The 27,719-nt window shown below is 44.6% G+C and overlaps 1 protein-coding gene across 3 annotated transcripts in view; it reads right to left on the minus strand.

Moving 5' to 3' along the window:
- Positions 1 to 315: 315 nt before the first annotated feature.
- Positions 316 to 27,719, minus strand: part of PTGIS (prostaglandin I2 synthase) — a 51,120-nt gene continuing 23,716 nt past the window's right edge. For all 3 annotated transcript variants that reach the window (XM_035123856.3, XM_088674618.1, XM_088674617.1), the window contains exons 5-10: positions 24,937 to 25,091; positions 22,105 to 22,286; positions 18,190 to 18,358; positions 13,194 to 13,375; positions 8,001 to 8,152; positions 316 to 4,319 (exon numbers count right to left, since the gene is read on the minus strand). In XM_035123856.3, coding sequence (XP_034979747.3) covers positions 4,172 to 4,319; positions 8,001 to 8,152; positions 13,194 to 13,375; positions 18,190 to 18,358; positions 22,105 to 22,286; positions 24,937 to 25,091 — 988 coding nt within the window. In that variant the 3' untranslated portion in view covers positions 316 to 4,171. The remainder of the gene's footprint in view (positions 4,320 to 8,000; positions 8,153 to 13,193; positions 13,376 to 18,189; positions 18,359 to 22,104; positions 22,287 to 24,936; positions 25,092 to 27,719) is intronic.

Below are 27,719 nucleotides of genomic sequence, written 5' to 3' on the forward strand. Positions count from 1 at the left end.
TCTACACTGGCTGGCAGCAGCTCTCCAGGGTTTCAGGCAGGGATCTCTCCTAGCCCTACCTAGAAATGCCAGGGATTGAACCAGGGACCTTTGGCATGCAAAATCAAATTCTCTACCTCTGAGCAATGGGCCTGCCTGAAAGCAAGCTCAATTCGGTGCCAAGGAGGAAAAGGAAATTCTGTCACCCTTGCCAGCACTGTATACATGATGCATGTTTTTAACACACACACAATTCTTGGGTTTCCTTGCTTGGTGGTTGTGGAGAAAGGCACCGAGCTCTATAAACCAGCAAAGGCAAAGTCTGCATGCCAGTAACTAAGTTAAGATTGTTTATTCTTGAGATTTATTTTGGCCTTTCTATAAAATATGCAGGCAATTTATAGTAACATAATAATCGTAGTAAAAAAATATACAGTAATAAAAAGAACCCCTCCCTCACAGAACCCATCTAAACTAAAAAGCAGCAGCAGCATAAACACAATGGGCAGTGCTATCCTAACCATGTCTGCTGAAAAGCAACTCCCATTGAGTTCAATGGAGCTCACTGCTGAGAAGACATATTTAGCTTAGTTAAGTGTGGTACTCAATGAGAATAGCCTGTTTGAAAGCAAGCAGCAATGGAGCCAGGCAGGCATCCTTTGGAAGGCTGTTACAGATCTTGGGTGTCACCGACGAAAAGGCTCCATCTGAGGTACCCATTTCCAACACCAAGGAGACCCATAGCAGGGCCCATTATTATATAGTAATCATATATGGAGTTGACCCTGTTAGGTAGGCTAAACTGAGGAAGAAAGTGACTGGCCAGAGGTCACCCAGTGCGCTTTGTGTCTGAGCAAACCCCAGATTTTCCTAGTCCAGGTTCAACACTCCAACCAGTGCACCACACTGCCTCTAAGGTTTTGTGCCTTTAAAAATAAAGATGTCTTTACTCAGTTGTGAAACACATCTGACTCTGCCACTGAAAACATTTTAGTGCAATAAAGGTGTTTGTAACAAAAGCTCAAGTTGTGTTTTTAATGTACACATCCCCAATCATAAGGTTTAACTCTTCTGTCCGCACAATCTCTGGCGTATTTGAAGCTAAGTTGCCCTCACATGACTATTTTGTAAACAGTAATAGCTTATGGAACAAAGTGTCATTTCGAAGGCTTTAGGAAAAGTAATAACTACTGGACTGTTATTTGACTATTTCATCTGAGACCATCGCCTTTCCAGAGATCCCGGCTGTACAGAGAGAGCCTCCAGGGATGCCATTTTTTCATGGACAGGTTCTACTCAGATTGGTTGGTGAACAGATGCAAGCATGGAGGCCAGGAGGGCACAATCTTGCCTCTTGCATCTCCACCCATCCGCTCACTCATATCTACAGACATGTCATGCGAGCAGGACTAAAGGGAAGAGAGAAAAACGACTGAAGAAAATCAATACACTAATTCAGAGCCAATTAACTGAGAACAACAACTGGCAAGTTGTCAAAAAAAAAAAGCCCAGTGGTTGTATAATCGTGGGATATATTACCACAGTATTAACTTTATGCCTCATCTTTCCACCTATGATCTAAAGGCGGTGCGTGATGTGGGCCTCTCCTCTATTTTATCCATAGCAGTACATACCCTTCAACATTTCTCAGGTGAAAATAGGGACGTCCTAGGGAAGATTGGGACATTCCAGGATCAAAATCAGAAACTGGGATGGCTTCTGAAAATCCTGTACTGTTCCTGGAAAATAGGGACATCTTGAGGGTCTGGCCATAGTGACTGGGTCATGTGTGATTGGAAGTCAGGTCTCCTCCAGTTTGAGTCCAACATTGTAGCCTTTTAAGAGTATTCAAAGTACTTCACATTCATATTTCAGTCATGCTTGCACAGCACGCTATAAAGTAGGTCACTATTAATTTATTATCTCCATATTGTAGATAGGGAGGCCTGAGAGACAATGGCTGGCCTAAGGATGCTTAGGGGGGATTCACATAGTCAGCCCTGCCCGTGGAAGCCCTGTGCAAAGTAAAATTCTAAGGGTTGTATTCAAAGCTCAGAGAAGATCCATTGAAACGAATGAACCTGTTAGTCATGCCCATTAATTTCAAGAGGTCTACTTTGTGTATAACGAGCATTATACAAACCCTAACTTGAAAACAAAAACAATGAGAAGGTTTTTCAACTGTCATGGTTTTTGTTGTTTCTGCTGTACTCAGCACCCACCCCAGAGGTTGGATGGCCACCAGCCACAGATTTTTAGCTGTGATTTCCAACTCTACAATTCTACATATACTTGCTGCTGGCTGGCTTCATTAAAACATTAGCAACGGAAGGCAAAAAGTGCACTAGTGATTTTTTAAAAGGTGGCTAGAGATTTGTTTGTTTGTTTGGTAATTTATCACTATTTAATATTTTGACTCTCCTCCATTAACTATAGTAATTAACAGGACAATCCAATGCATGTCAACTCAGAATAAACTTCCATTGAGTTCAATAGAACTTACTCCCTGGTAAGGTTGTGTGATCCAGAGAATGACTGGATTTTCTTTCCATGTTTTCCTGGAAGTAAGTCCAACCCAGCTCAATGAGACTTACTCTAAAGTAATTATACAGAGGCTTGCAAGCTTTTAGGACTCAGCTACATTACTAAAAATAGAACATTATAAATGTCTTATAACATTGTGACACCAGATGGTGGTGTGAAGCTGAAATCGGAACTCTGTGAAATTTTCCTTTGTGAGCTTTAAAACGGCTTTTTCAGAGTGTTTTCAGAGCGTTTTTTAAAAAATAGCTGTGTAGATGCAGCCTTGGTGATAAAACAGAAGTTGGGGGGAAACCAGACCAGGAAGTGAGGGGAAGAGATAAAAAAAATAAAAAAATCTAGGGATTTGGAAAACAATTGCTGAGTGACCCACACTCGGCCTGTTTTGTTCAGGCTAGCTTTGGCAGTTTCTTGGTCTGCTGTCTGGATCACCCTTCTGCAATCTGCAGACATCTGAGTCCCGGAAAAGCCCTAAAGCATAAATCACTAACCTAAGAAGTACAGGTCAACCTGGCAAATTTGCATCAAACATATTTTCAGCCACTAGCTCAGTTGGTTAGAGCATCCTGCTGATAATGCCAAGGTTGCAGGTTCGATCAGTTGCATAGTCCTGCATTGCAGGGCAATGAACCAGTTGGGTCCCTCCCAACTCTGCAATTCTATGACCCCCTATTTGTGGATCAAAGTGGGGGCTTATTGTCTTCTTGTGCCTGTTGCATGGGAATCACTTCAAAGGGTTCCACATGGCACCTGCAATTTTCCACCAGTTTTTTGGGATATACAGTGGTGCCTTGGGTTACAGACACTTCAGGTTACAGACTCCGCTAACCCAGAAATAGTACCCCGGGTTAAGAACTTTGCTTCAGAAATTTGCTTCAGAGAGCAGAAATTGTGTGGTGGCGGTGTGGCAGCAGCGGGAGGCTCCATTAGCTAAAGTGGTACCTCAGGTTAAGAACAGTTTCAGGTTAAGAACAGACCTCCAGAACGAATTAAGTTCTTAATCCGAGGTACCACTGTACACCATATTGGCCTGCAATGGTGTGGTGAAACTCACCAAGGGCTCCTCCAGACATTCTTTTGTTATCATGCATCCATGGTGATGGTATCAGGGCAGTTACACATGCTCCAACTTTCAATAGTTTGTGCATGGAAATGTTTTGGGGAAACATATTGCTTTGCTAGCAATAGGTACGTGCCCTGTAGTTTCCTGATGAAATCCTGGAACTTTTTATACATCAAATGCTGTCAAGGTTGTTGGGTTTTTTAAATGTTCCACTTTTGTTGCAGTATAGTGTAAGAGAGTGCCCCCAGAAGGCATTGGGGCAGCATCACAAAAGAAGAAAGGAGAATGATGTATGGATTGGTCCGGTATAAGCTCACCACTGTTATTGAGTCAATGACATGTTGCAGAAAACACCTGTCTGAAGGGGCCCAATAGCCATCCGGTTAGCTTTTGCAAATGAGCAGCTTGCAGATGCCACAGAGAACAATTTATTGTGCCCTCTTTGTAGCTATAACATATAAAATATACCTTAGCAACCCATGTCATGTCAAAATAAATTTCATCTGAAACCAGTGAGCAGCTGTTTTCTTGCAGAACATGAATAGATATCCAGAATAGCTTGATGATAAGGGGAAGAAATGTGCAAGTTTACTGAGCTTTCAGTTTATATCGAATGATGACATCTTTCTCTGGCTGCAACATTCCAAAGCCGTATCTTTCCTTGTCGAAGGCTGGGATTGTTGCATTGGGATCTTTCAGCTCCAAATCAAAATAGCTTAAGAGGAGGAAAACACACCTGAAATGAGGGAAAAAAATCTGGTCAGTAAGGTCAAAGACAGGAATGTGACAACATGTGGCCCTGGGCCTGATTTCATGCATCCTTACAAAAGCATTTGGTGAGCTATCAGTTAGACCTCTGGCAAGATCAATCTATACCCCCCCACACCGCTGCCCCCCATGCCAAGAAGCCTGTTGGGTAGGGATGGAGAGAAAGATGGAAGTAGTGGCCTCCAAGATCTTGGCTCTGTACTTTTTAAATGTAAGATAGATAGTATGGATAATAAACCAGGAGAGCAATACTTTAAATAGAGCATTCCAACAATTCCAATTTTGTAAGATGCACAGATTGCTGTATGGCCCCATAGAGCATGAAAAAAGTTCTGTTTTATCCAGTAGCTCTTAACTGTAATGGAAACCACAGTTTAACAGTATAGTCTAGAGGAGCTTACTCCTGGTTAAGTGTGCATGGGTTGCAGCCATACAAAGTAATCTTGTAGGCATGTCTACTCAGAAATAGCTTCCCCTGTGTTCAATGGGCCTCGCTCCCAGATAAGTGTGCATAAAACAGTGTGATAAGCTTGTATGATTTTCTTTTAATGGAATCAAAGCTGCAGCCTACAATTGCTTAGCAATGCTACCTAACATTTCTTTCCATGGAAAAATAAATGGATGACAACTGACCGCTTGGTATGGTTTATGGTAGATAAACTTGAAAATCCTGTGACCTGCTCATTTTAAATTAATATAGACAGATGGGGTGGCATCTGATCACACCTAGGGCTCCTCCAAATGACATATTAGTTGAGCATTCTTCCTGATTTGCTTGCACCAAAGCTTAAGAGGAAGTTAAATCATATCCAGTCTTTACTGAGCATTCATTCTTATTTGTTTGCAGGACAGTTATGAGGTAACAAGCATTGAACCTGGATTCATCCTGATTTGCCTTCAGGGTGTTCATACATCTTCCTGGTAATAACATGCCCATCCCATACTTTTCAGTGCAATTCCCTGTCACTTTCCAAACTGATTCTTTTTTTTAAAGCGGATTTGTGGCACTAGGGCAACTGGGTGGTTTAATCTACTTTAACTGTGTAAACCTGCATCTCCTGGGGTGTGCTTGAACCTCTACCGCAAGGTAATAATAATAATAAAATTTTATCTATACCCCCGCCCTCCCCAGTGAGAGCCGGGCTCAGGGCGGCTGACATCAATAAAATTACAATAAAATGTAAAAGAAAGAAAAACAATTGATTAAAATGCACATTAAAATATAATTTAGATTTAAAAATTGTTTTAAAATGCAGCCTCATTTTAAAATGGCCCAAATCAAAACCCAAAGGCCAGGCAGAACAGCTCCATCTTGCAGGCCCTGTGGAAAGATGTCAAAACCCGCAGGGCCCTGGTCTCCTGTGAGAGAGCGTTCCACCAAGTCGGGGCCAATGCTGAAAAGGCCCTGGCTCTAGTTGAGGCCCTGAGTCTAGTTTGGCCTGGACTCAGTCTGACTCATATATTTTCCTCTCTATGGTTTTGATTTGGGCTATTTTAAAATGAGGCTGCATTTAAACTTAAATTGTATCTTAACCTATATTTTAATTAATTATTTTTTCTTTTATGTCTAATTGTAATTTTACTGTGTCAGCCGCCCTGAGCCCGGGTTTTGACTGGGGAGGGCGGGGTATAAATAAATTATTATTATTATTATTATTATTATTATTATTATTATTATTAATTAGAAATACTTTATTGTCACTGTACCACTTGTTTACAGTGAGATTAAACGAGCCCCCCCCCCAATCTCTCAGTCCTTGTTACATTCTGTGTGCTGTCGTACGACCACCAACCCCGAACGTCAGCTGCAATGTTGCTGTCTTCCATTCAGCAGCCTCATGACCCACGGGTAGAAACTGTTCTTTAACCTGTTGGTGTGGCTTATCATGCTTCTATATCTCCTGCCCGAGGGCAGGAGATTAAAAAAGTGCTGGCCAGGGTGTGAGTACGGTAATCCCTGAGAATGTTCCTCATTCTTCTGAGGCAACGGACTCCTGCGATAATTTATAGCGGACTCAGGGGACAGCCCACGATATCATGTGCTGTCTTCACCACCCTCTGTCGGGCTCTCTGTCCATGGCTGTCAAACCAGCATACCACACCATAAGGCAGTATGAGAGAACACTTTCTATCGTGGACCAATAGAAGGAAATCATCAGTAGTTGTCTAACATTGTTCTTTCGCAAGAACCTAAGGAAATGAAGTCTCTGTTGGGCCTTCCTAACCACCTGGGCTGTATTGACCTTCCAAGTAAGGTCTTCACCAGGGGTTCCCAAACTAAGGCCCGGGGGCCGGATGCAGCCCAATCGCCTTCTAAATCCGGCCTGCGGACGGTCCGGGAATCAGCATGTTTTTACATGAGTTGAATGTGCCCTTTTATTTAAAATGCATCTCTGGGTTATTTGTGAGGCATAGGAATTCATTCATATTTTTTTTAAAAGATATAGTCTGGCCCCCCACAAGGTCTGAGGCCCCCTGCTGAAAAAGTTTGCTGACCCCTGGTCTTCACTAAGATGGACTCCCAGGAATTTAAAGGAAGAGACTCTCTCCACACAGCCCCCCCCCCGCCCGATATACAACAGGGCTAGCTCCCCTCTCTTCCTCCAAAAGCCCAACACCATCTCCTTTGTCTTGCCAATGTTTAGGTGCAGATTGTTCTCTGAGCACCACGTGGATACCTTTTGAACCTCCCCCCTGTACGCAGGGGAAATCCAGGACAGCAAAGGAGTGGGAAGTCTGTCCTCTGTGCTTGACAGAACTCCGATGGCTTTTCTCTATATTGATGGAACGTTTTCACTGCTATTTTATTGGGTTTATTTTACAGGCTATTGTACAGCTTTTATTGCAATACGTTGTTAGTTTTTTCCTGATTTCATGCCATGCTTTATGCTTTTGAAATTCGGTAAGTCACTTGGAGAGTCCTTATCATAGCTGCCAAGTTATCCCTTTTTTTAAGGGATTTTTCCTTATGCTGAATAGGCTTCCTCGCGAGAAAGGGGAAAACTTGGCAGCTATGGTTCTTATGTCTCAAGCAGCTCATAAATTGAATTAATAACAATGTAAGTTGTTCCTCTGAACTATGCATATGGCTAGGAGGTCGGCTAGGAGCAGGCTCTGTCTTCTCCACCCTACATGTGTTGGTTGTGCATCTCCCTGCAATGTGCCTACATGCACAGGGCCCCTTCCATGTGACTGGGAATCCTGTATGGGATAGGAAGCTGCCATATTGGTCCATCTCAATACTGTCTACACCAGCCTTCACCAACCTGGAGCCCTCCAAATGTTGTTGGACTCCAATCCCCATCAGCCCCAGCCAGCATAACCAATTGCCAGCAATAATGGAACTTGTAGTCCAAAGATCCAGGGGGCACCAGGTTGAAGACCAGGCAAGTCTACACCAACTAACTTTCCAGCGTTTCAGACAGGCCAGGGATATGGAACCTGTGGTTCTTCAGATGTTGATCTGGTCCCCATGGCCAGTGCTGGGCTGCAATGCGACTTACTAGGGAGTAATCCCTATCAACCATTGTGGGAGTTACTTCTGAGTAAACGCCATGCTGTCATTTTCTGTTACAAGCCAGCGTTAGCTTCTTACGATCGAAATTATTGCGAGAGGCGGTCATTATATCAACATGACAAATTCACTCACTGTTTGATGCTATTGACTGCAAGGAACTTTCCAATACAGACATTTATTCCCGCTCCCCATGGCATGGAGTAATACTTGAGGCTTTTCCCTCCTTTATAGAAATCTGTTTTTTCTGTGCCATCCGAATTGAGGAATCGGTCATATCTGAATTTCTGAAAAAAGAAGAGGTTCAAAGTGAGCAAATGTTTCTTTTAGGAAACATTACAAATGCAGAGCGCAAGTATTTTGAGTCATGGGCAGGAATCTGTTTGGAAGATATAGATATAGATTATATATATGCACACAGTGGGTGGCGCTGTGGGTTAAACCACAGAGCCTAGGGCTTGCTGATCAGAATGTCGGTGGTTCAAATCCCTGCGACAGGGTGAGCTCCCGTTGCTCGGTCCCAGCTCCTGCCAACCTAGCAGTTCAAAAGCACATCAAAGTGCAAGTAGATAAATAGGTAAATTTATCTGGCGGGAAGGTAAATGGAATTCCTGTGTGTTGCTCTGGTTCGCCAGAAGTGGCTTAGTCATGCTGGCCACATGACCTGGAAGCTGTACGCTGGCTCCCTCAGCCAATAAAGCAAGATAAATGCCGCAACCCCAGAGTCGTCCGCAACTGGACCTAATGGTCAGGGGTCCCTTTACCGAGATAGAGACAGACAGAGACAGAGACAGAGATAGATATATGGCAACAATAATAAAAGATAAAAGTTCCTGTGGCAAGGCACATTGTTTACATGACCATCCTTGGTTTGTAAACTAGAGATAGCCTGTGCGGTGTTCTTCAGATGTCATTGGACAACAACTCCCACAATCCCTTGCTGGCTGGTGCTGATGTCCAACAACACCTGGAGAACATCATATTGGCTACCCCGTTGCACCCTTTTCAGTCACAAGATACAAGAGGAAACTTAGAGTGGCAACACGGGGGGAAATCCACAGTAAGCTCTCCTCCACAAACTCTTTTAAAATTAATGGGGGTTTCCTTGGGGCAGATGGAAGTAAAAGAATCTTTGATGCATTGCTTTCTTCTAGCCAGTTGTCTGCCTGAGGCCCACTCTATGGCAAAGGAGGAAGAGCATTTAGAATTGGCTGTTGATTGTATTGATGCTCAATCTAAGTCTCTTTGGCTGTCCTTGGGAGTGGAATGGAACAACATTTCAAAGCCAGAACCTCCTCTACACCCTTCCAGTCAGCCCACAGCACCAGTCTCCCATCTGATGGCTACAGTGCCACCTTGGCAATGCTTTAGGCATTTAGGACCATTTCCTTCTCCTCTACAAAATCCACATCTGGATCCTTTAGCAGGGGATGGAAATGCCTGGGGAGCTGAAAGATGTTTGCTCTCAAATCATAGATGCCTGGAAGCTTAATGTGGTAAAAGCAGAACATTTAATTGCGATTCAGGTTAACAACCTTACTTTTTTCTAAGCTTACTCAGAGAGTCTCTGGTTGCTCCAAATTAAATCTGTCATGTAAGGCATTGAGGAGCATTTTAAGAAATACTTTATAACATGTTGTTGGGTTTTTTTGTTTTGTTTCTGGATCCTGAAATAGAACACAGGAATTTACTTGCTAATTGAGAGGCAGGTGAGCCTCGTGCAACCTTACAAACAATAATTTAATGAGACTTGAGTTACAATAATATCAGCATCGTTTCTGCCATAATGGTCCCTGGGAGGCTGTTCATAAGAGGAAGCAATCCCAGTTTGATTCTTTGTTAACAAAGAGAAAATTAACATGGTGCTGGTGCAAGGGAGGTAGGAAGACAGAGAAGGAGAAACTCATTGATATATTAAAGAAGTGCCTTAGGTTGTCACAGCAACAGCCAAAAAGGAATTCCACTCATCAATTCTGGTCTGCACTTAGCACTCTTTACATCAGTGGTTCCTGAAGTTTGCCCCCCAACCCTCGGACCATTTGAAAATTACTGATGGTCTTGGCAGACCATTCATTATTTTTTTGCCTGTTGCAGCCAGTGTAATTGTAAAAGAAGCAATAAAAATAAAATTAAAATTGGTATGAATATGTAACTCAGATATGCCATGGACCACCTAAATAAATCTCGTAGACCACTAGTGGTCCAAGATCCACAGTTTGGGAACTCCTGGATTACATCATTCTATTTTTACATCCAGAGAGTTATTATTTTTACTCCTGGAATTGGTCCTGAGAGCCAATTTTTTGAGGGACACGTATTACCTGAGCAGGTTCACACATGACTGTAAAACCAACAGATGCTGTGTGTGTGAATGAGCCACTTCAGATCTAACATCACAGATGGAAATTTTCTCATCACCCAACGCCATCTTTCCCCCCAATCAAATCAGTTCACCCATTCAGCAGCCAGTCACCAAAGACAGAATAATCAGGTGTAGGAAAAACACAGGGTGTCCATATGTTTATGTGAACCATCGGCTCTTTGTGATTTGGATACAAGAAATCATGGCTTGTTGGCATATCTAATATCCAACCTGCAATGGCTGTGTAGATCCATTAAGATTTCTATCACAAGAGTAATTCTGGGAGCGCTACCGAGGGTGGAACAGGTGAGCCAGATCGGTGTTGACAGTAACAGCTCAGGCACTTACGGATGGAGGATTTCGCCATTGCCAGCCAAGCTGATACAGTGTATGCGACATCCACAAGCCATGGGAACTTTTGCCCTCTCTCTGTTGCTCTCCACTATTTCACATGGCAGGATGAGAGATTAGTGAGATCAGTATGTCCAAATGATGAATTGCAAAAGGGCAGTCTGTTTTTCTCTGTCTGCCTCGGCACTCCTGTCAAGCAACACATTTCATATAGAATGTGCTTAAGGACACAAGAGGAGCCCTGCTAGATCATATCCAAGATGCCGTCTTGTCTAGCATCCATTTTCCTTATAATGGCCAGCCAGATGCCCTGGGAAACCCTCATGCACGACATGAGGGTAATTCTCCTCCTGTTGTTCCCCAGCAACTGATATTCAGAAGCATCCACTGGAAGCATGATCTTCCATCAATTTGCCTCCCTTCCCCCCCCCCGTTGCCTTTTGTTGTTGTTGTTTAGTCATTTAGTTGTGTCTGACTCTTCGTGACCCCATGGACCAGAGCACGCCAGGCACTCCTGTCTTGCACTGCCTCCCGCAGTTTGGTCAAACTCATGTTGGTAGCTTCGAGAACACTGTCCAACCATCTCGTCTTCTGTCGTCCCCTTCTCCTTGTGCCCTCCATCTTTCCCAACATCAGGGTCTTTTCCAGGGAGTCTTCTCTTCTCATGAGGTGGCCAAAGTATTGGAGCCTCAGCTTCAGGATCTGTCCTTCCAGTGAGCACTCAGGCAAGGGCGTACCCACCACGGGGCAAGTTAGGGCAGCTGCCCTACTCTAGAAGCAGGGCTGGTGGGCAGAGGCGGAGCACAGCCCGGCGGAGCGCGAGTTCGCCATTCCCGCCCCGCCACGCCGCACCCTCCCTCCAGCTCCCCGGCGCGCCCTCAGGCAAGGCCAAGCGCGGCGGGGAACCAGGGAGCGCGGCGCAGTGGGCGGGAACGCCGAACTCGCGCTCCGCTGGGCTGGGCTCCGCCTCCGCCCACCAGCCCTGCTTCTAGGGAGGGGCACAGCCCGGCGGAGCGCGAGTTCGCCGTTCCCGCCCACTTTGTGGCCCCTCCCCTTCCGTGCCTTGGCCCCTCCCCTTGCCCCCCCCTAGTTTTGATCCTGGGTACGCCCATGCACTCAGGGCTGATTTCCTTCAGAATGGATAGGTTTGATCTTCTTGCAGTCCATGGGACTCTCAAGAGTCTCCTCCAGCACCATAATTCAAAAGCTTCAATTCTTCGGCGATCAGCCTTCTTTATGGTTTTAAAAGTTGCCTTTTAAAATAACCTAAATTGGTGGCAATCACCACGTCCTGTTGAAGTGAATTCCATAAGCTAACATGGCATAAGCTGCAGGGGTCAGCAAACCTTTTCAGCTGGGGGCCGGTCCACTGTCCCTTAGACCTTGTGGGGGGCCGGACTATTTTTTTTTGGGGGGGGAACGAATTCCTATGCCCCACAAATAACCCAGAGATGCATTTTAAATAAAAGGACACATTCTACTCATGTAAAAACACGCTGCTTCCCGGACCTTCCACGGGCCAGATTGAGAACGCATTTGGGCTGGATCTGGCCCCCGGGCCTTAGTTTGCCTACCCACCTAATGACTTAAGGTCATTAGGTGCAGGATGAAGCATTCCTTCTGGTTCAGCTAGTCTTTGGTGGGGCAATAAGTCTGCTGAGCATCCAAACTGCCTTTCCTTATCACTGGAAATTGTACCTCCCTCCCCTTTGAGATGTCAACAAGCGCTTTCAAACCTATCTTGTTCCTTTTAGAAGAAAATGGAAATCCTTGAGAAACTGGTAGCAGTACCAGTTTGTATGCTAGCATGGCGTTAAGAATACTGAAACACACACAATCCTCCCCAGAAAGGCATGGGATTGTGACACTGTCATTATTGTGCTGTTTTGACATGTTGGCATGGGGTTTATGCCCATGTCAGGCTGCAGGAGAAATGAGAACCATCAAGGAGATGAAGCCATCCCCCGCTGAGGAATGGTTGCAAGGTTGCTGCATTCGGGGCTTTTTAGTTTAAAGAAAATGGAATTAAGAGGAGGCATGATGCAGGTGGTTAAAACTATGCAAGGCGTGGGGAAAGTGGATAGAGGAAAACATTTACTCCCTCTGTCATAATACCAGATCTTGGGGTTCCTCCAAGAAAGCTGATAGATTCCCTTATTCACACAGCAGGCAGCTAAACTGTGCAATTCACTTGCAGAAGATAGAATGATGACCACCAGCTTGCATGGCTTTGAAAGAGGATTAGGCAGAATCATGGATGTTAAGGCTTTCAGCGGTTACTAGCCATGAAGTTTCTGTTCTACCTTCATCATTTGAGGCAGTGTGCCTCTGAATATCAGTTGCTGTACTGGGAATCACCAGTGGAGAGGGTGCTGCTGTGCTCGGGTCCTGCTTGTTGGCTTCCCCGTAAGCAACTGGTGAGCCAATGTAAGAAGAGGATGATGGATTAGATGGGCCATTGGCCAGAGCCATCAGGATCTTCTTGTGGTCTCAAGGATGCTGCACATGGCATTGTCACAGTACTTGGCCCAGTGGATTTAAAAAAGCCACACAGTGAAAGGAATCTGTGGAGGAAACTGTCAGGAGGAACATGATTCGGAATGGTGCAGCTTTACCTCTGGCTCCTCATAAATTTCAGGGTCCATTTGAGGGCTTATAAATGGAAAGAGGCAAAGCCTATCTCCTTTTCTCAGGCTGTACTCCCTGCCATCTGCCAGTTTCAGGCGCATGTCTTGAAGGACCTCTCTGGTGATGAAAGGAGCTGCTGTCAAACGTAGCGTTTCATTCAATGCGCTGTCTGTACAAATGGGAGAAGCAAAGGGGAGGGGGAATTACTGCATCCAATAAACATGCAAAAGAGCAAAGGTAGGAGCAGCTGCCTTTATCTCTGTGTGCCAAGGAGATGGCTCACTTTTCTAACACTGCAAATTCACTTAAGAAAATTCCACCATGAGATATCCTTTAGGAAATGCAAGATTGCCTACTCTTTCCTGAGAAACTGAACTGGCAGCAAAGGAAAAGCGATAAGGAGTCTAGTCCTGTTTTTTTTCCTGGCAGTGAAAAAGGAAGAGCCTTGCAGCTGTGGCTCAATGGTACAGAACATGCTTTGCATGCAGAAAGTATTGGGTTCAATCATGGGCATTTCCTCGTGGGGCTGGGGAAAAGACCCTCTGTCTGAAATCTGGGATTGCCACTACCAGTCAGTGTATTACTGAGCTAGATGGAGGAAGGGTCTTGACTTAGTATAAAGCAACCTCCTCTGTTCTTTAAAGGTAAAGGTGAAGGTACCCCTGACCGTTAGGTCCAGTCGCAGACGACTCTGGGGTTGCGTGCTCCTCTCACTCTATAGGCCGAGCAAGCCAGCATTTGTCCACAGACAGCTTCCAGGTCATATGGCCAGCATTACTAAGCAGCTTCTGGCGAACCAGAGCAGTGCACGGAAATGCCATTTACCTTCCCGACGGAGTGGTACCTATTTTTCTACTTGCAACTTGATGTGCTTTCGAATTGCTAGGTGGGCAGGAGCTGGGACCGAACAACGGGAGCTCACCCCGTCATGGGGATTCGAACCACTGACTTTCTGATTGGCAAGCCCTAGGCTCAGTGGTTTAACCCACAGTGCCACCCGCATCCCTCTTCTGTTCCTTAGATTCCTTCTATTACATTTGCCAGTCCATTAGATTCCTTACATTTGCTATTCCTTACATTTGCCAGAGGTACATCATGGTTACACCAAGGTTTCCTGCTGCAAATACATTAAGTGCAAACAGCAGGTGTGTGCTATTCCCCTCCATTTCTTTATAAAACCACCATCCCATTCCTTACAGTTTATAGCATAACAGTACATTGCCACATTTTAATACACCATACCAAATAACATAAATAGCCTAAGTTTTATTGTTTGTTTGAAAGATATTCTGTTTCATGACATTAGATTTCTAGTGGATTTCTAGTGTTCTACCCTTAAATCCATCTTGATGGCTGAAAATGGTGTGTGTGTGTGTGTGTGTGTGTGTGTGTGTGTGTAATTACTACTACCGGTAGTAATGCACATATATTGTACTATACTTATCTCACAGCACTATGACCATTCATACCTCATACCTACATCTCAAAGACTTAAGAACTCCCTCCAATTATTTCACAACACAGATTTGTGTTCTTTAACAGTGTGGGAGGCCAGTATGGGGTCACTGTCAGAAAGTAAAGACTGGAGCCATGTGGCTCAGGTTTTAATTCCCTACACAGCCATGAAATTTGCTGGGTGACCTATCTCACATGGATGTTGTGAGGATAAAATTAAAGTGGGGAAAACAATCCATATCTCTTTGAGCTCCCTGTGGAACCAGAATTCAGAGGCTGTTTAGAAAAACTAGTTTATAGCAAGATCAAAAAGTTCCTAAACTAGACCGCTACAATTTCTAGCTGGGAAAGAATGGAATGACCCTTTATAAATGAATGAATGAATGAATGAATAGAAAACTTCATGACAGGGTGAAAGCTAGGCTAGGATTTTTCTCACCAATAAACTACATACTTTTCTATGGGCAGATCTACACCATACATTAAAAGGCTATTCAACACACATTTAAAGCAAGTGGCTTCCTCCCCTCAAAAATACTGGGAATACTGGGAGATCTACTTTGTGCATGGAATATGCTTTAAGTGTATAGTGTGGATCTGCTGGTTTGCATAAGGATTTTTCTTTCAAAGGGGCATTCGGTCACGCAGTCCCCACCAGCAGTCTGGAGCAATGCAGTTTCGGAGCTTTTATTGTTTTTTGTTTGGCCATGGCACAATTACTTCCAAGCAGTTGTGCTTAGTACTTAGAGTCTTAGCCTCCTTGAGCATTCTTGGTTTGAACAGGTTTATTGCCCATCTTCCCTAGCAGCCGAAAAAGGTCCTTAAACGGCATATGCTGATCTTTAGCAGGAAGAATGGTGTGAAAATGTGTCACTGCCGGGACAAATCAACCCTGTTTTAATAGCAGTTTTGAACAGAGTTAATGAACATTCCTCTTTAAGGAAACATGGTCGGTGGCAAAGGCACTATGGTGCAAATGTAGGAGTTGCAGTGCTTGGAACAAGACGTAGTGACTTAAAATACTCCTTGTGCCTAAGGAGTCATCTAATGAAAGGACATGGTGGTCTAGGGGTACCTTGTTGTCTTTTAGATTTCTCAGTTCTGATCACAAAGTTGGCAACACTGCACCACTTTTTCTCCACATTTGGGAGGGAAGAGATGACTAAACTAGGGATTTTAAAGTCCATCATCAGTTAGAAATGCTGCGTAAATTGACACCTTAATTATCTGAGTGTTCCTCCAAAAGCCAACAAGGAAATTTGGGCATTCCTCCATTGCCCAATGAGATGAAATGTGGGTGAAGGGACTTTGTGATAGCTTGGGAGGCCCTGCAAAATATGACAATGACTCTTGCCCATTCAAAGGGAGGGCAGGAGGCATGGCTGCCACTCTAGTTGGATTGATGACATCATCACGTAGCCAGCCCTGATTGGTTATGTGGTACTGTGATCACGCTGGCTTTGTGCTCCTTGACTGGCTGGATCAGGCAGCCAACAAGAATGAGGATTTTAAAAAATGGTGCCGAAGCAGCTCCACAGAGGGACAGTGAACCAATCTGAAAAGGTAAAGATTTGGGAGGGGGTGGTGTAGAATGCGACCTTTGTATGCCAGAAATATTCACCCATGAACATTAGGCACAACCTTACTTCTCTTGAGAGACGCAAATAAATTTGATGTTGAATCGGGCGCTTGTGCAATGATTATATAAGCGCATGTTGGAGTCCTACATTCGGCAGATGCGAATGAAGAATTCCCATGGGCTGCAAGGAGATCAAACCTATCCATTCTGAAGGAAATCAGCCCTGAGTGCTCACTGGAAGGACAGATCCTGAAGCTGAGGCTCCAATACTTTGGCCACCTCATGAGAAGACTCCCTGGAAAAGACCCTGATGCTGGGAAATAACCCTGATACTGGGAAATATGGAGGGCACAAGGAGAAGGGGATGACAGAGGACGAGATAGTTGGAAATTTTTCTCGAAGCTACTAACATGAGTTTGACCAAGCTGCGGGAGGCAGTGGAAGACAGGAGTGCCTGGCGTGCTCTGGGCCATGGGGTCAACAAAGAGTCGGACACGACTAAACGACTAAACAACAACAACAAATGAAGAAGTATTTCTCTTCCCTTTACAACTACACAATAAGAATAGCCACACATTCACATAAATGTTGCAGGGGAGGCTCAGCAGCAATTTAGATGTGCATTTCAGAGAAATTTAGGGGAGTGAGAGTGAGTGAAAGAGGTATTAAGTGCCAGCCAACTTATTGCACTTCAGATATTGACTGAGGATTCCACAGATATGAGTCTTCCTCAGGGACCCTGCACTTCCCAAGTGAGCCTGAGGCCCAGCAATTAATAACACTCCATGGATCACCCAGCATAGGGAGGTGTGATGTCTGACTCTATCCCCGAAGTAGTTTCAGGCTCCTCCAATGAGGAGCTCCACTGACTCGCCATGGACCCCAAGTCCTCTAATCCCTTGGATGAGAAGATACAAATCGTACCAGAAGAATGCCAGAGTTCTCAAACCAGGGTTCTGCCCAAGCACTGAAGAGGCCACCACCATGACTTAGGACCTCAGTTGGTTATGTTAGCATTGTTAAAGTAATTCATGGGTGCCTAGGACCTGTCCAAGGTCCTGTAAAGTTTAATGGTAACACCAGCTTCTGATGTTTTCCCATTCAAAACCAGTCCTTCCAAGTCTTGTTCAGTTCCCTGTAGGTTCCCAGCATGACTGAAACAGGACACATGTAATGGAATACTTGAGCAAGTGCCATCATATGAGAGTTATGTACCGTTTCCTGCACAGAAGTGCAGATATTAGGCCGCTTCAGTTGTTCTCTCCTCAGGTGATTAAAGTTATCTGAGGGGGAGATGCTTTCCTTGCCCCCATCATTATGCCCCCTCATGACCACATGTTGAGGCTAAAGGTCTGAAGCAGGGATCCTGCTTTAAGTATCTAGGCCCTGCCCCAATGATGATTGCCTTACTCTTCCTAATGATAGGGCCGGCTCTGCACAGATTCAGAAAGACTGAATAACTGGGCCACATGAAGACAGCTATAACCATAATAGTGGTATCTGGAAACAGACCACAACGCAGACCACAGAAATGTAGGGACAGTAGAGAATCTGGTGGTCCTGGGTCCATATGTGAAGGGAAATTGGATGCCAAAGAGGCGCATGGGATGGATGCAGGGACTCCAGGAGCCAGTGGTACTGCTGTGAGCTAGTGTGGTCTAGTGGTTAGGGTGTCGGGCTAGGACCTGGGAGACTAGAGTTAAAATCCACACTTCTCCATGAAACTCACTGGGTGACCTAGACCCAGACACCATTTCTCAGCCTAACCTACCTCACAGGATTGTTCAGGCAAAAAAAAAATGGGGATGGGGAGAACCATATATGCTACCTTGCTCTCTGGAGCAAAGGCAGGATATATGTGTAATAATAAATAAAATGTTTGTTTAAAAAAAAGTTTCATGGAAGGTATAAAATTGCCTGAGGCCGGCTCCAAATGTGAGATTACTAACCAAAAATGGGTGTGCAGTCTAAAATCTCTTGGCTGATTCCAGGCATTTGTCCAATTTTTTGTCTTCTACTTCGAAAGATTCCTTCCATTTCACCTTGAACTGCTGCCATGGCTGAAGGGTATTTTAAAAGAAACAGGAGAAGCCAAAAAACTGCAGGCCCTGCATTACTCTAAAAATAAACACAACAACAACATTGTCAACAACAACAACAACAACAACAACTCATGAATCAATAAAGCATCTTACAACAACATATGGGAACAAAACACAAGTTGCTGTAAATATCATTTTCATTCGTAAAGAACACCAATTGCACCCATAACATGAAAGTAAATTAACAAGAGGACGGCTCTTGAAGGATTGCTCTGAAAGGCTGATAAATACCTTTCAAACACTTGTGCGTTATTAATCACTGACAACTGGGAAACACTGGCCTACGAGTGCTCCAGTTGGAGAGCAGCCTTTACCAAAGGTGTCATGGGCTTTGAAGAAACTCGATCTCAGGACGCAAGGGAGAAATGTGGTAAGAGGAAGGCATGCTTGGCAAATCCACACCGTGATCAACTCCCGCCTGAAAACCAATGTCCCCACTGTGGATGGACGTGTGGATCCAGAATTGGCCTCCACAGTCACTTACGGACCCATTGTTAAAACCGTGTTTATGGAAGACAATCTTACTCAGCTACGAGTGATTGCCAAAGAAGAAGAAGAATTATTAATGGTAGTATTCCCAGACCTAATCGGCTCCTTCAGAAACTCGAAGCATCTGACAATTCTTTTATCAGGAAGACAATAACAGGAGGAGCCTGGACAAGCTGTGTGAATTTGGGCATATAGCTGAATCAAAGCCGGAAGCAGAACATGAAGGCTTGTATTCATGTCATACTTAGAGCAGACCTGTTGAAATCAGTGGGCACCAGTTGCAGGTCAATCTCAACCCCCAATTGACTATGCTGGAGGGAGTTTGGATGGAGTGTGTGTGTGGGGGAAATAACTTTGCATCTCAATCTACCTCCCTTACATTGCAATGAATATAAGTTAGGAAGGTTTCATAAATATGCAAATTATGTAAGTTTTCCTCGGGGTTTCGGTGTGCCAGAGCTCATGCACCCGAACCAAGCATGGTGGTGATAATGGTAACAGAAATCATGACATAAATTCAGCCATAGCAGACAGCATGGTGTATAATGTAGTATTTGGTGAAAACCAGAGTGCTGCAGAATAGAAGCAGAACAGATTGTAATGAGTACAGGTAGGAACAGAAACCACTGCCTTCTCACATCCCTTACCAGAGATGAAACGCGAGACCTTTTGCGTGCATGGTGTGTGTCCTTTTGCTGAGCCACAGTACATCCCTTTCTCTCTATACAATTCCTACATCTCACTTCTTGTTCAAAAACAAGGCTTCTAGCAATCTGAACTACAGGAACGAGCTGTAAAAGAATGGCTATACTGCTCTCTAAAGGCTGAACAAAGCAAAAGGGATTTAAAAAAGGGGGGAAGTGAGATATTTGCCCCCCCCCCATTTTCCCTAAATCTCACAGCTTTTGCTCTGGTCTTGTGGTTTGTTTAGACCTAGCTTATGAGGTTGGCTTGTATACATACACATCATTAAGCTTGCTGTAGCCAATGGCCATATGGAGAAAAAGTGCCAGGAAAGTTGAACGCAAAAGGTCCCAGCTTCAATTCCAGGCAGTGACAAAGCTACCTGCTCCGGCACTGGGGGTGGTGTACTGCATCTGAGGGTGTGGCTAGTGCATATCCCAGGGGGTGTGGCATGCGTCCTAGGGTGTGTGGCACATGTCGGGGGGTGTGTGTGGCAAGGGGCATGCATCCTGGGGCGATGTCACCCCCCTGGATCGCACCAGGGGCAGACCTCCCCCCTTACCCCCATGGCCCATTTACAATGTTAAGCCCCCTTCCTAAATGTGTTGAACCTGGAGTGGGATTTTGACCATCAGTGCAACATGGACAGCTGAGAACTCAAGCCCTCTTTGGAAGTACCTCTCCTCCATGTAACTGGAATCATGCAAGGGACAGTTCCAGCTCCGCTCGAGTTTTTAGCGTCTAGCTTGAACATGCCCCCTCCATCATGTTCTCGTCACTTGACTCCATAGCCCTCCATATGTCTGGGGCTGAATTACTGTAGCAGGGAGCCTGCTGTACACATGAACTGTACAATCTAGAACCCTGGTCTTCCAGGCTTTCAAAATGTGCGGAGAGCTGACACAAGCAGCGAAGGTTGCTTGCCAAAGGAGTTCAGTTCCCAAGCCATGGGAATTTATGGATCTGAGAGATCAAGAGGTGACATAAAAGGATGGGGCTGATGAGCTCATCTCCATTCTCCTCCATGCACAATCCTAATCCTGTAGCAGGTGAACTTTTGAATAGGGTTTCAAAGTTCCCTAATGATAGAACCAGGTTGTCTTTTGCATAGGAAAGTTTCCCACATGCCCCTTTGCACCCAGAATGGCACATCTATTTTAGAATCTGGAAAATACACTCCATGGAAAATCAAGGGTAAAAAAAATAAAAATCTGACGGGCCAGGCTTTGTGTACTTTTCCTCTGCTTTTCTTTTTAAAATTGTGATGATTAAGTGAAATGCAATATAGCACCATTGCTGATAGCAAGTGCATCTACGGTGCATTAAACCTAACAGAGAGGAGCGCAGGGCATACATAATTCATTCTGTTTTTGGAGAGGATGGTGCAAGTTTATTCCGCACAACTTTTCAAAGAGGGCGACTGCTCTTTTAATTAAAGTGCAGGCATTTAAAGGAGGGGACAAAGTGCGCAAGGTTTTTAATCTTTCATGTTGCAAGCAAATGCGTTTATTCGTGCTTTTCGGGGTGGTGGTGGAATAAAGTCTCTTCTGCCTCCTTGGAGACTGCGTTCCAGAAGATTCCTGTCATCTGCTAGGGAAGCTGTAGGGAAACTGCAGAGAGCAATGTCATTTGGGGCGGATGCACTAATGCGTGTGGAATGTATGTGTGTGTGGGGGGGGGGTTACAGGTGGAAGAAGCAGAAAAGCAAGCAAGCTGCATGCAGTGGTTTTCAGAGTGTGCTGGAAACTGATTAGGAGCTCCTAAATACAATGTTCTTCTGCCACTACTGATACTCCCCTAGGAATAGACAAACGGTTTTATACCAAGTCAGTCTTTAGCCCATCAAGGTAATAGAATCATAGAGCTGAGGATCATTTAATCCAAACCCCTGCAATGCAGGAATATGCAGCTTTTCCCTATGGGGCTCAAACCTGCAACCTTGGCATTATCAGCAAGATGCTTTAACCAGCTGAGCTATCCTGTTGGTCTGTATTATTATTATTATTATTAAAAATATTTTTTTATTAATTTTCTTTTCTCAAAACAAATATCCAATATCATTGTTAAACATACATTTTCCAATTTCCCCCTTCCCTGTTGACTTCTTTCAACTACCATTTCTGGTTTATTACATCAAATGATACATTCTACTGTTTATATACAAGATTATGTTATCACATTGTTATACTTCTTGTTCTCGGTCGGTATTATTTTAAGTGACCTCCTCAGTCCTAACTGGAGATGCCAGGATTGAACCTGAGACCTTCTGCATGCAAACCTTGTGAAACAAGTCCCTCTTGTGAAGCAAATTGTCACTGTCAAAACACTGATAGCTCTTTGGCAAATGCACACATGCATTAGTAAATATCAGAGAACCTATATACGAATGCAGCAATCACATTCACTTGCTACATTTACATTAATGATAGGCCTTTATATTAAAATGTTACATGTTCCTAACTTCACCCATTCATGATTTTTTAAAAAAATTGAGGTCACATGGAAGTTTGGAAGTGGAGAGTCAGGCCTACTGTTTAAACTCCAAAAGAAAAGTGTTGATTGAGGAAGTGGGATGGTGGCATTTCCTACCTGAGTACTCCAGAGCTGCAACAACATTGCCCTTGTCTGCATATCTTCATCTACTCCAAGGTCCACCAAGTGCTGTTTGTAGCTGTCTAGCCAAACGCTTCGGTTAGCTCTGCAATCCAGTCTCCTCACAGATAGTAACTTCCAGAGGTGCTTCCTAATGCTGTTGATTTCCTTCTTTTCCGCTGCACATAGAAAAGCCAGTGGCACCAATATGGATGTTGTATTATTGTGATTGCACTAATATACCTCCCCCCCCCACAAGAGGTCAGAACAGCCTTCTCATTTTATCCGGACAACAACCCTGTGTGATAGGTATTATCTCAGATTGCCTTAGTTTAGATGATATTGCATTATAAGCATTAATTCCAATTTTAATTGTTAGCCGTCTTGTTAGGAATGAAAGGTGGGACACAAATGATTTCATAGATCAGTAGGTATACTGAAAAATTCTCCAATGCCACCAAGTGATATTCATAGCGGAGCAAGAATTTGAATCCAGGAGAACTCTAAGCAGTACCCTGCGATTGCAGAGATAAAGGGAAGCACACTCTGGTCTTTGTCACTGAAACCTTTGCCTCCCAGGAGGTGTATAATGGCATGGTAAGGACTAGTTGGGTCCCATCAACCAGCTAGAGGAGGAGGAACTGTTCGGATACTTGCATTCCTCTTCCCTCCCCGTTCCCCTTTCCTTTCGAATCATGTCTACTAGACTGTAAGTCTGTAGACAAGGACTGTCTTATCTTTTGATATGTGTACAGCACTAAGAGCAGAATCCTAACCCCATGATAAGCACTATTGGGAGAGCGGGGTTAGGATTAGGTGGTGGTCCCTCTGCTGGGCTATGCCAGTGGTGGAACTCTGCTGCCATGGAGGTTTCCACTGTTTGAGGAGTAGTCCTTGTTATTTTCCCACTATTCTGCAAGTATCATTCTAATGGGTAACCCATGGGTAGGCAAACTAAGGCCCGGGGGCTGGATTTGGCCCAATTGCCTTCTAAATCCGACCCGTGGACGGTCCAGGAATCAGCGTGTTTTTACATGAGTAGAATGTGTCCTTTTATTTAAAATGCATCTCTGGGTTATTTGTGGGGCATAGGAATTCATTCTCCCCCCCCCCCAAAAAAATATATAGTCCGGCCCTCCACAAAGTCTGAGGGACAGTGGAAAAGTCTGCTGACCCCTGGGGTAACCAGATCTATCTATTCGTTTAAAAACAAGCAAACCACAACTCCCTGAAAGGCAAAGGGACCCAAAAAGTTGCACAATAGCACCATCTACTGCCCACAATAGCCTCTGTACATCTGAAGAAGCGTGCATGCACACGAAAGCTCATACCTATGACAAACTTAGTTGGTCTCTAAGGTGCTACTGGAAGGATCTTTTATTATTATTTTTTGTTTCGACTCTGTACATTAAGTTACTGTTAACATTGCATGGGCGTAGCTGCTCGCCACACATTGCCTGTAGTCTGGTCCTTCTCAGAAGCTACAGTTCTGTTACTTTCAGATCACATTTATGCAGCAGTGTTATGGGCTTTTTTTGCAACTGGGAACATCTGGTTAGTTGAGCAGCAGTAGGCGCAGGCGCAGCTGCCAAAACTCTGAAGCCAGGAGAATGAGCCTTTTAGACAGGGGCTAACCCAAAATGCTCCCAGGGTAGAGATGGCTCTGGCAGTGGTGGAAAAGGAGTGTGAGGGAAGCTCTGCTGGTTTAGCAAAAAAGCTTAACTGTGATGGGCCACCAGATCTAGACGATGGTGCAGAATTGTGTTCTTTTAGTCCATAGGGCAAGACAAAACAAATGGGTGGAAATTGCAAGGAGGCAGACTTGGGCTTAACATGAGGAGAAAGCTCCTAATAACAAGAGCTTTTTGACAGTATAAAAGGTTTCCCTAGGAGGTGGTCTCCACCTCCATCGCTCTGCCCAAACACTGAGGTCCAGTGCCGAGGGCCTTCTGGCGGTTCCCTCGCTGCGAGAAGCCAAGTTACAGGGAACCAGGCAGAGGGCCTTCTCGGTAGTGGCATCCACCCTGTGGAACGCCCTCCCACCAGATGTCGAAAAGAAAAATAACTACCAGACTTTTAGAGCACATCTAAAGGCAGCCCTGTTTAGGGAAGCTTTTAATCTTTAAGAAATTAGTGTATTTTAAAATTTCTGTTGGAAGCCGCCCAGAGTGGCTGGGGAAACCCAGCCAGATGGGTGGGGTATTAATAATAATAATAATAATAATAATAATAATAATAATAATAATAATAATAATAATATGGTGGCCTTGCATTTACTAGGTGAACTAAGAGGCCCATCAGGCCCATCTGCAGAGGTTTCTGTTATTGCAAAATTCCTGCACAAAGCAGGGAGGTTGGAGTAGATCGCTTTTAAATTACCTTCCGGTTCTGAAATCCTATGGCTGTCCAAGATCCATTAGAGATCTGTGTGCTCGTGTGCATGTGTGCACGTGCATGTGCGCACACATAGGCATATGCATTTATGCAAATGCGCATAACTTAATTTTAAAATGCAAAAATAAATTTACATAAATAAAGGTGTGTTGGGGGATAGGGCAGAGCCGACCCTACCATTAGGCAGTTTGAGGCAGCCACCTCAAACAGCAAATGCTGGGGCAGGGCAGCCTCCTACAATTCTCGAGTCCCATAAGCTCTCCCCAAGTCTGGTGCCTCAAGCAGCCCCCGTTAGCTCTGCCTACAAAGGCTGAGAGATGAATTTCCAGGTTTGGTGATGGAATGCTTTGTTTTGGGAGGCCATGCCACACACCACTTCCAATTTACCAAGCACCAGAGTTTGGGGAGTGATTGTTCTTGTGTAGTCACACCAACCTGCACTCAAGATGGAGCGAGCAGCTTTCATCAAAAGGCGGTCCAGTTTATAAAACTCAGTGTATATTTCCAGGGAGAAGGCCAGGTCTTTAGCTTGATTCCTGCTATCCTCGTAATCTTTGCCTTCATTGCCATACAGTGTCAGGAACCCAGCTCTGGCAAGCGGGGATGGAAACAATAAAAATCCTCTTTAAAATACTTTTATTTTCTTGCAATATAAATATCACAGTCATCTTGAACAAAAGTATTAATTACAATGACGTTCAGTACCACTTATATGGAAATGCTATCATCTCTACCTCTCTATTCAAACCTTTTCATCCTCAACTCATTATGGGTGCCTTTTGAAAATTCATATCGATATTAAATATCTGTCTGCTTTTCTGCTATTCTTCTTGCTTGTCTCACGCTCAGTATATCCAAAACGTGAGTTGTATCTCTTCCATCCCTTTTTTCTCATAATCAGTCTCCTCATCTGTCAGGGTTTGTTGTGACTACTCTTGAGTAACGACCTTTCACATGCTTGTCTTTCAGACGTTTTTATTGGTGCACATTATTTACAGTGGAACGGATTGCTCATTTCATGTCTACCCGCTCCAGTCAGATTCCTGCACTACCCCCTTCCGCGTTCGGGACCAGCATAAAAGCCTCGGAACTGAGAAGCGCCTCCCTTTCCTCCTCCTCCGCAATTCCGGTGTTGGGGGGACGGGTCTTCTGTCTGACCTATTCCTGTCCACTCTTTCCGCCTCCCTCTCTTCCTGCCTATGGAACAGGGGCTCTTTGATGTTGTCAGAGCCCTGGCACTCCCTCTCCGTTTCCTGACTCACCCCTTCAGACCCCTCGCTCTCATGACTGCTGGGAGACGGGCTGCTTCTGATGAGGGGGGAGGGTTCTGTATAATCCCTTCCCCTTACATAATCTATTGACACATCTACGGTGTGTACAATGTGTACTATGACTGTGTACACATTGCTGTTTACTCAGGCTCCAGTGAGTACACACATCAGCCACAATCTTCTTGCTTCTGGAGAAATGCTGTTCTCTGGCACATCTTCCCTCAAACCAGCTTCCATCTGTTTTGAAAACAGCGTCCCACAATGTGGAAGCAGAAGTCCCTTCCACAAGTGCAAAGTCACCTTGGGTTACAACTCTTGATCACTTTTGTGAAAAAGTGAGGGCCAGCAGGATGGGGAAACTGTGGACTTCCAGATGCTATTAGACTCTTACTCCCATCAATCTCAGCCACCATGGCCAACGTTGTGACATCATTCAAAAAATGGCTGGAAGGCCACAAGTTTCCCATCTGTGCTTTAAACTCTCCCCGACAGGCTGGATTCTGAACTGAAAATGTTCCACTGTGTGATCCTGGCTAGATACATACCAATATACATGCCTAAAGGACCACTTGATATTGAAATTGTGTTTTCTTTCTCATAAAAAGTGGTGTTCTACAAGGCCAGCTTCTATTTAGGCACTCAATGTGTATTCTTCTCCACATCCTGCAGGATGGTGGAAGGATAGACAAGGAGATCAAGTGTGCCAATTTCATTCCTAAGGACATACCGTTGCAGATTTCACATAATAATAATAATAATAATAATAATAATAATAATAATAATAATAATAAATTTTTATTTATACCCCGCCCTCTCCAGTCAAAACCGGGCTCAGGGCGGCTCACACCAATAAAATTACAATAAAACATAAAAAGCAATTGATTAAAATACAGATTAAAATACAGTATTAAAATTTAAAATTTAAGTTTAAAATGCAGCCTGATTTGAAGTAGTCCATAAATCCAAGCCATGAGGGAGGAAAACACAGGGGTCAGACTAAGTCCAACCCAAAGGCCAGGCGGAACAGCTCTGTCTTGCAGGCCCTGTGGAAAGATGACAAATCCCGCAGGGCCCTGGTCTCCTGTGAAAGAGCGTTCCACCAAGTTGGGGCCAATACTGAAAAGGCCCTGGCTCTAGTAGAGGCCAATCTAGCCACCTTATGGCTCGGGATCTCCAGAATATTGTTGTTTGTGGACCTTAAGGTCCTCCGCGGGGTATACCAGGAGAGGCGGTCCTGTAGGTACGAGGGCTTTAAAGGTCAAAACCAGCACCTTAAACCTGATCCTGTACTCCACCGGGAGCCAGTGCAGCTGGTAAAGCACTGGATGAATGTGATCCCGCGGCCAAGCTTAAGAATTAAGACCAAGCTTCCTTTCTTGGGCAGACCCATGTTTCGGGGGCCTTTGGGCAAGATGCTCTCTGTGGGCTCACCTCTTCCTCACTGGCCTATTTGCTTGTCCCTCGCCCTATGGGCTGGTCCAGTTTGCAGACTCACCCAGAGGGAGAGGGCAAGGTCCGATGGATGCTGGTGCTCCTTCTCTCCCTTCCTTCTGCTGTTCACTTTCCTTGTGATGAATGGAAAACAGGAGGCAAGAGCAAGGAGGAAGAAAAGCAGAGGGTTGGCAATGGGTCCCCTGCTGAGTTAGGAGCCCCCGCTGGTACCCAGTGATGCCACTGGGTATCTGATATAGGAATCACCTGATCCCTTATATCCCTGCCAAGTCACTACTGGTAGTTGCCCATGGTTCAGATACAGTACATGGCTTCTATCCACAAGGAGCCATTGGGTTGGTATTGCAAGCCCAGTTTTATGAGATGCCTTTCTAGTTGAGATAGACAGCCCTCCCCCCACACCTGTTGAACTTCCAGCACCCACTGAATACTTTTTTATTCCAGCAGGCAGCTTAATTTAATTCTGACTTCATGATGTTAACTGATTATACTGAG

Source organism: Zootoca vivipara, chromosome 7 (genome assembly GCF_965207765.1).
Source record: "Zootoca vivipara chromosome 7, rZooViv2.hap1.1, whole genome shotgun sequence".
In the NCBI taxonomy this organism is placed as follows: domain Eukaryota; kingdom Metazoa; phylum Chordata; class Lepidosauria; order Squamata; family Lacertidae; genus Zootoca; species Zootoca vivipara.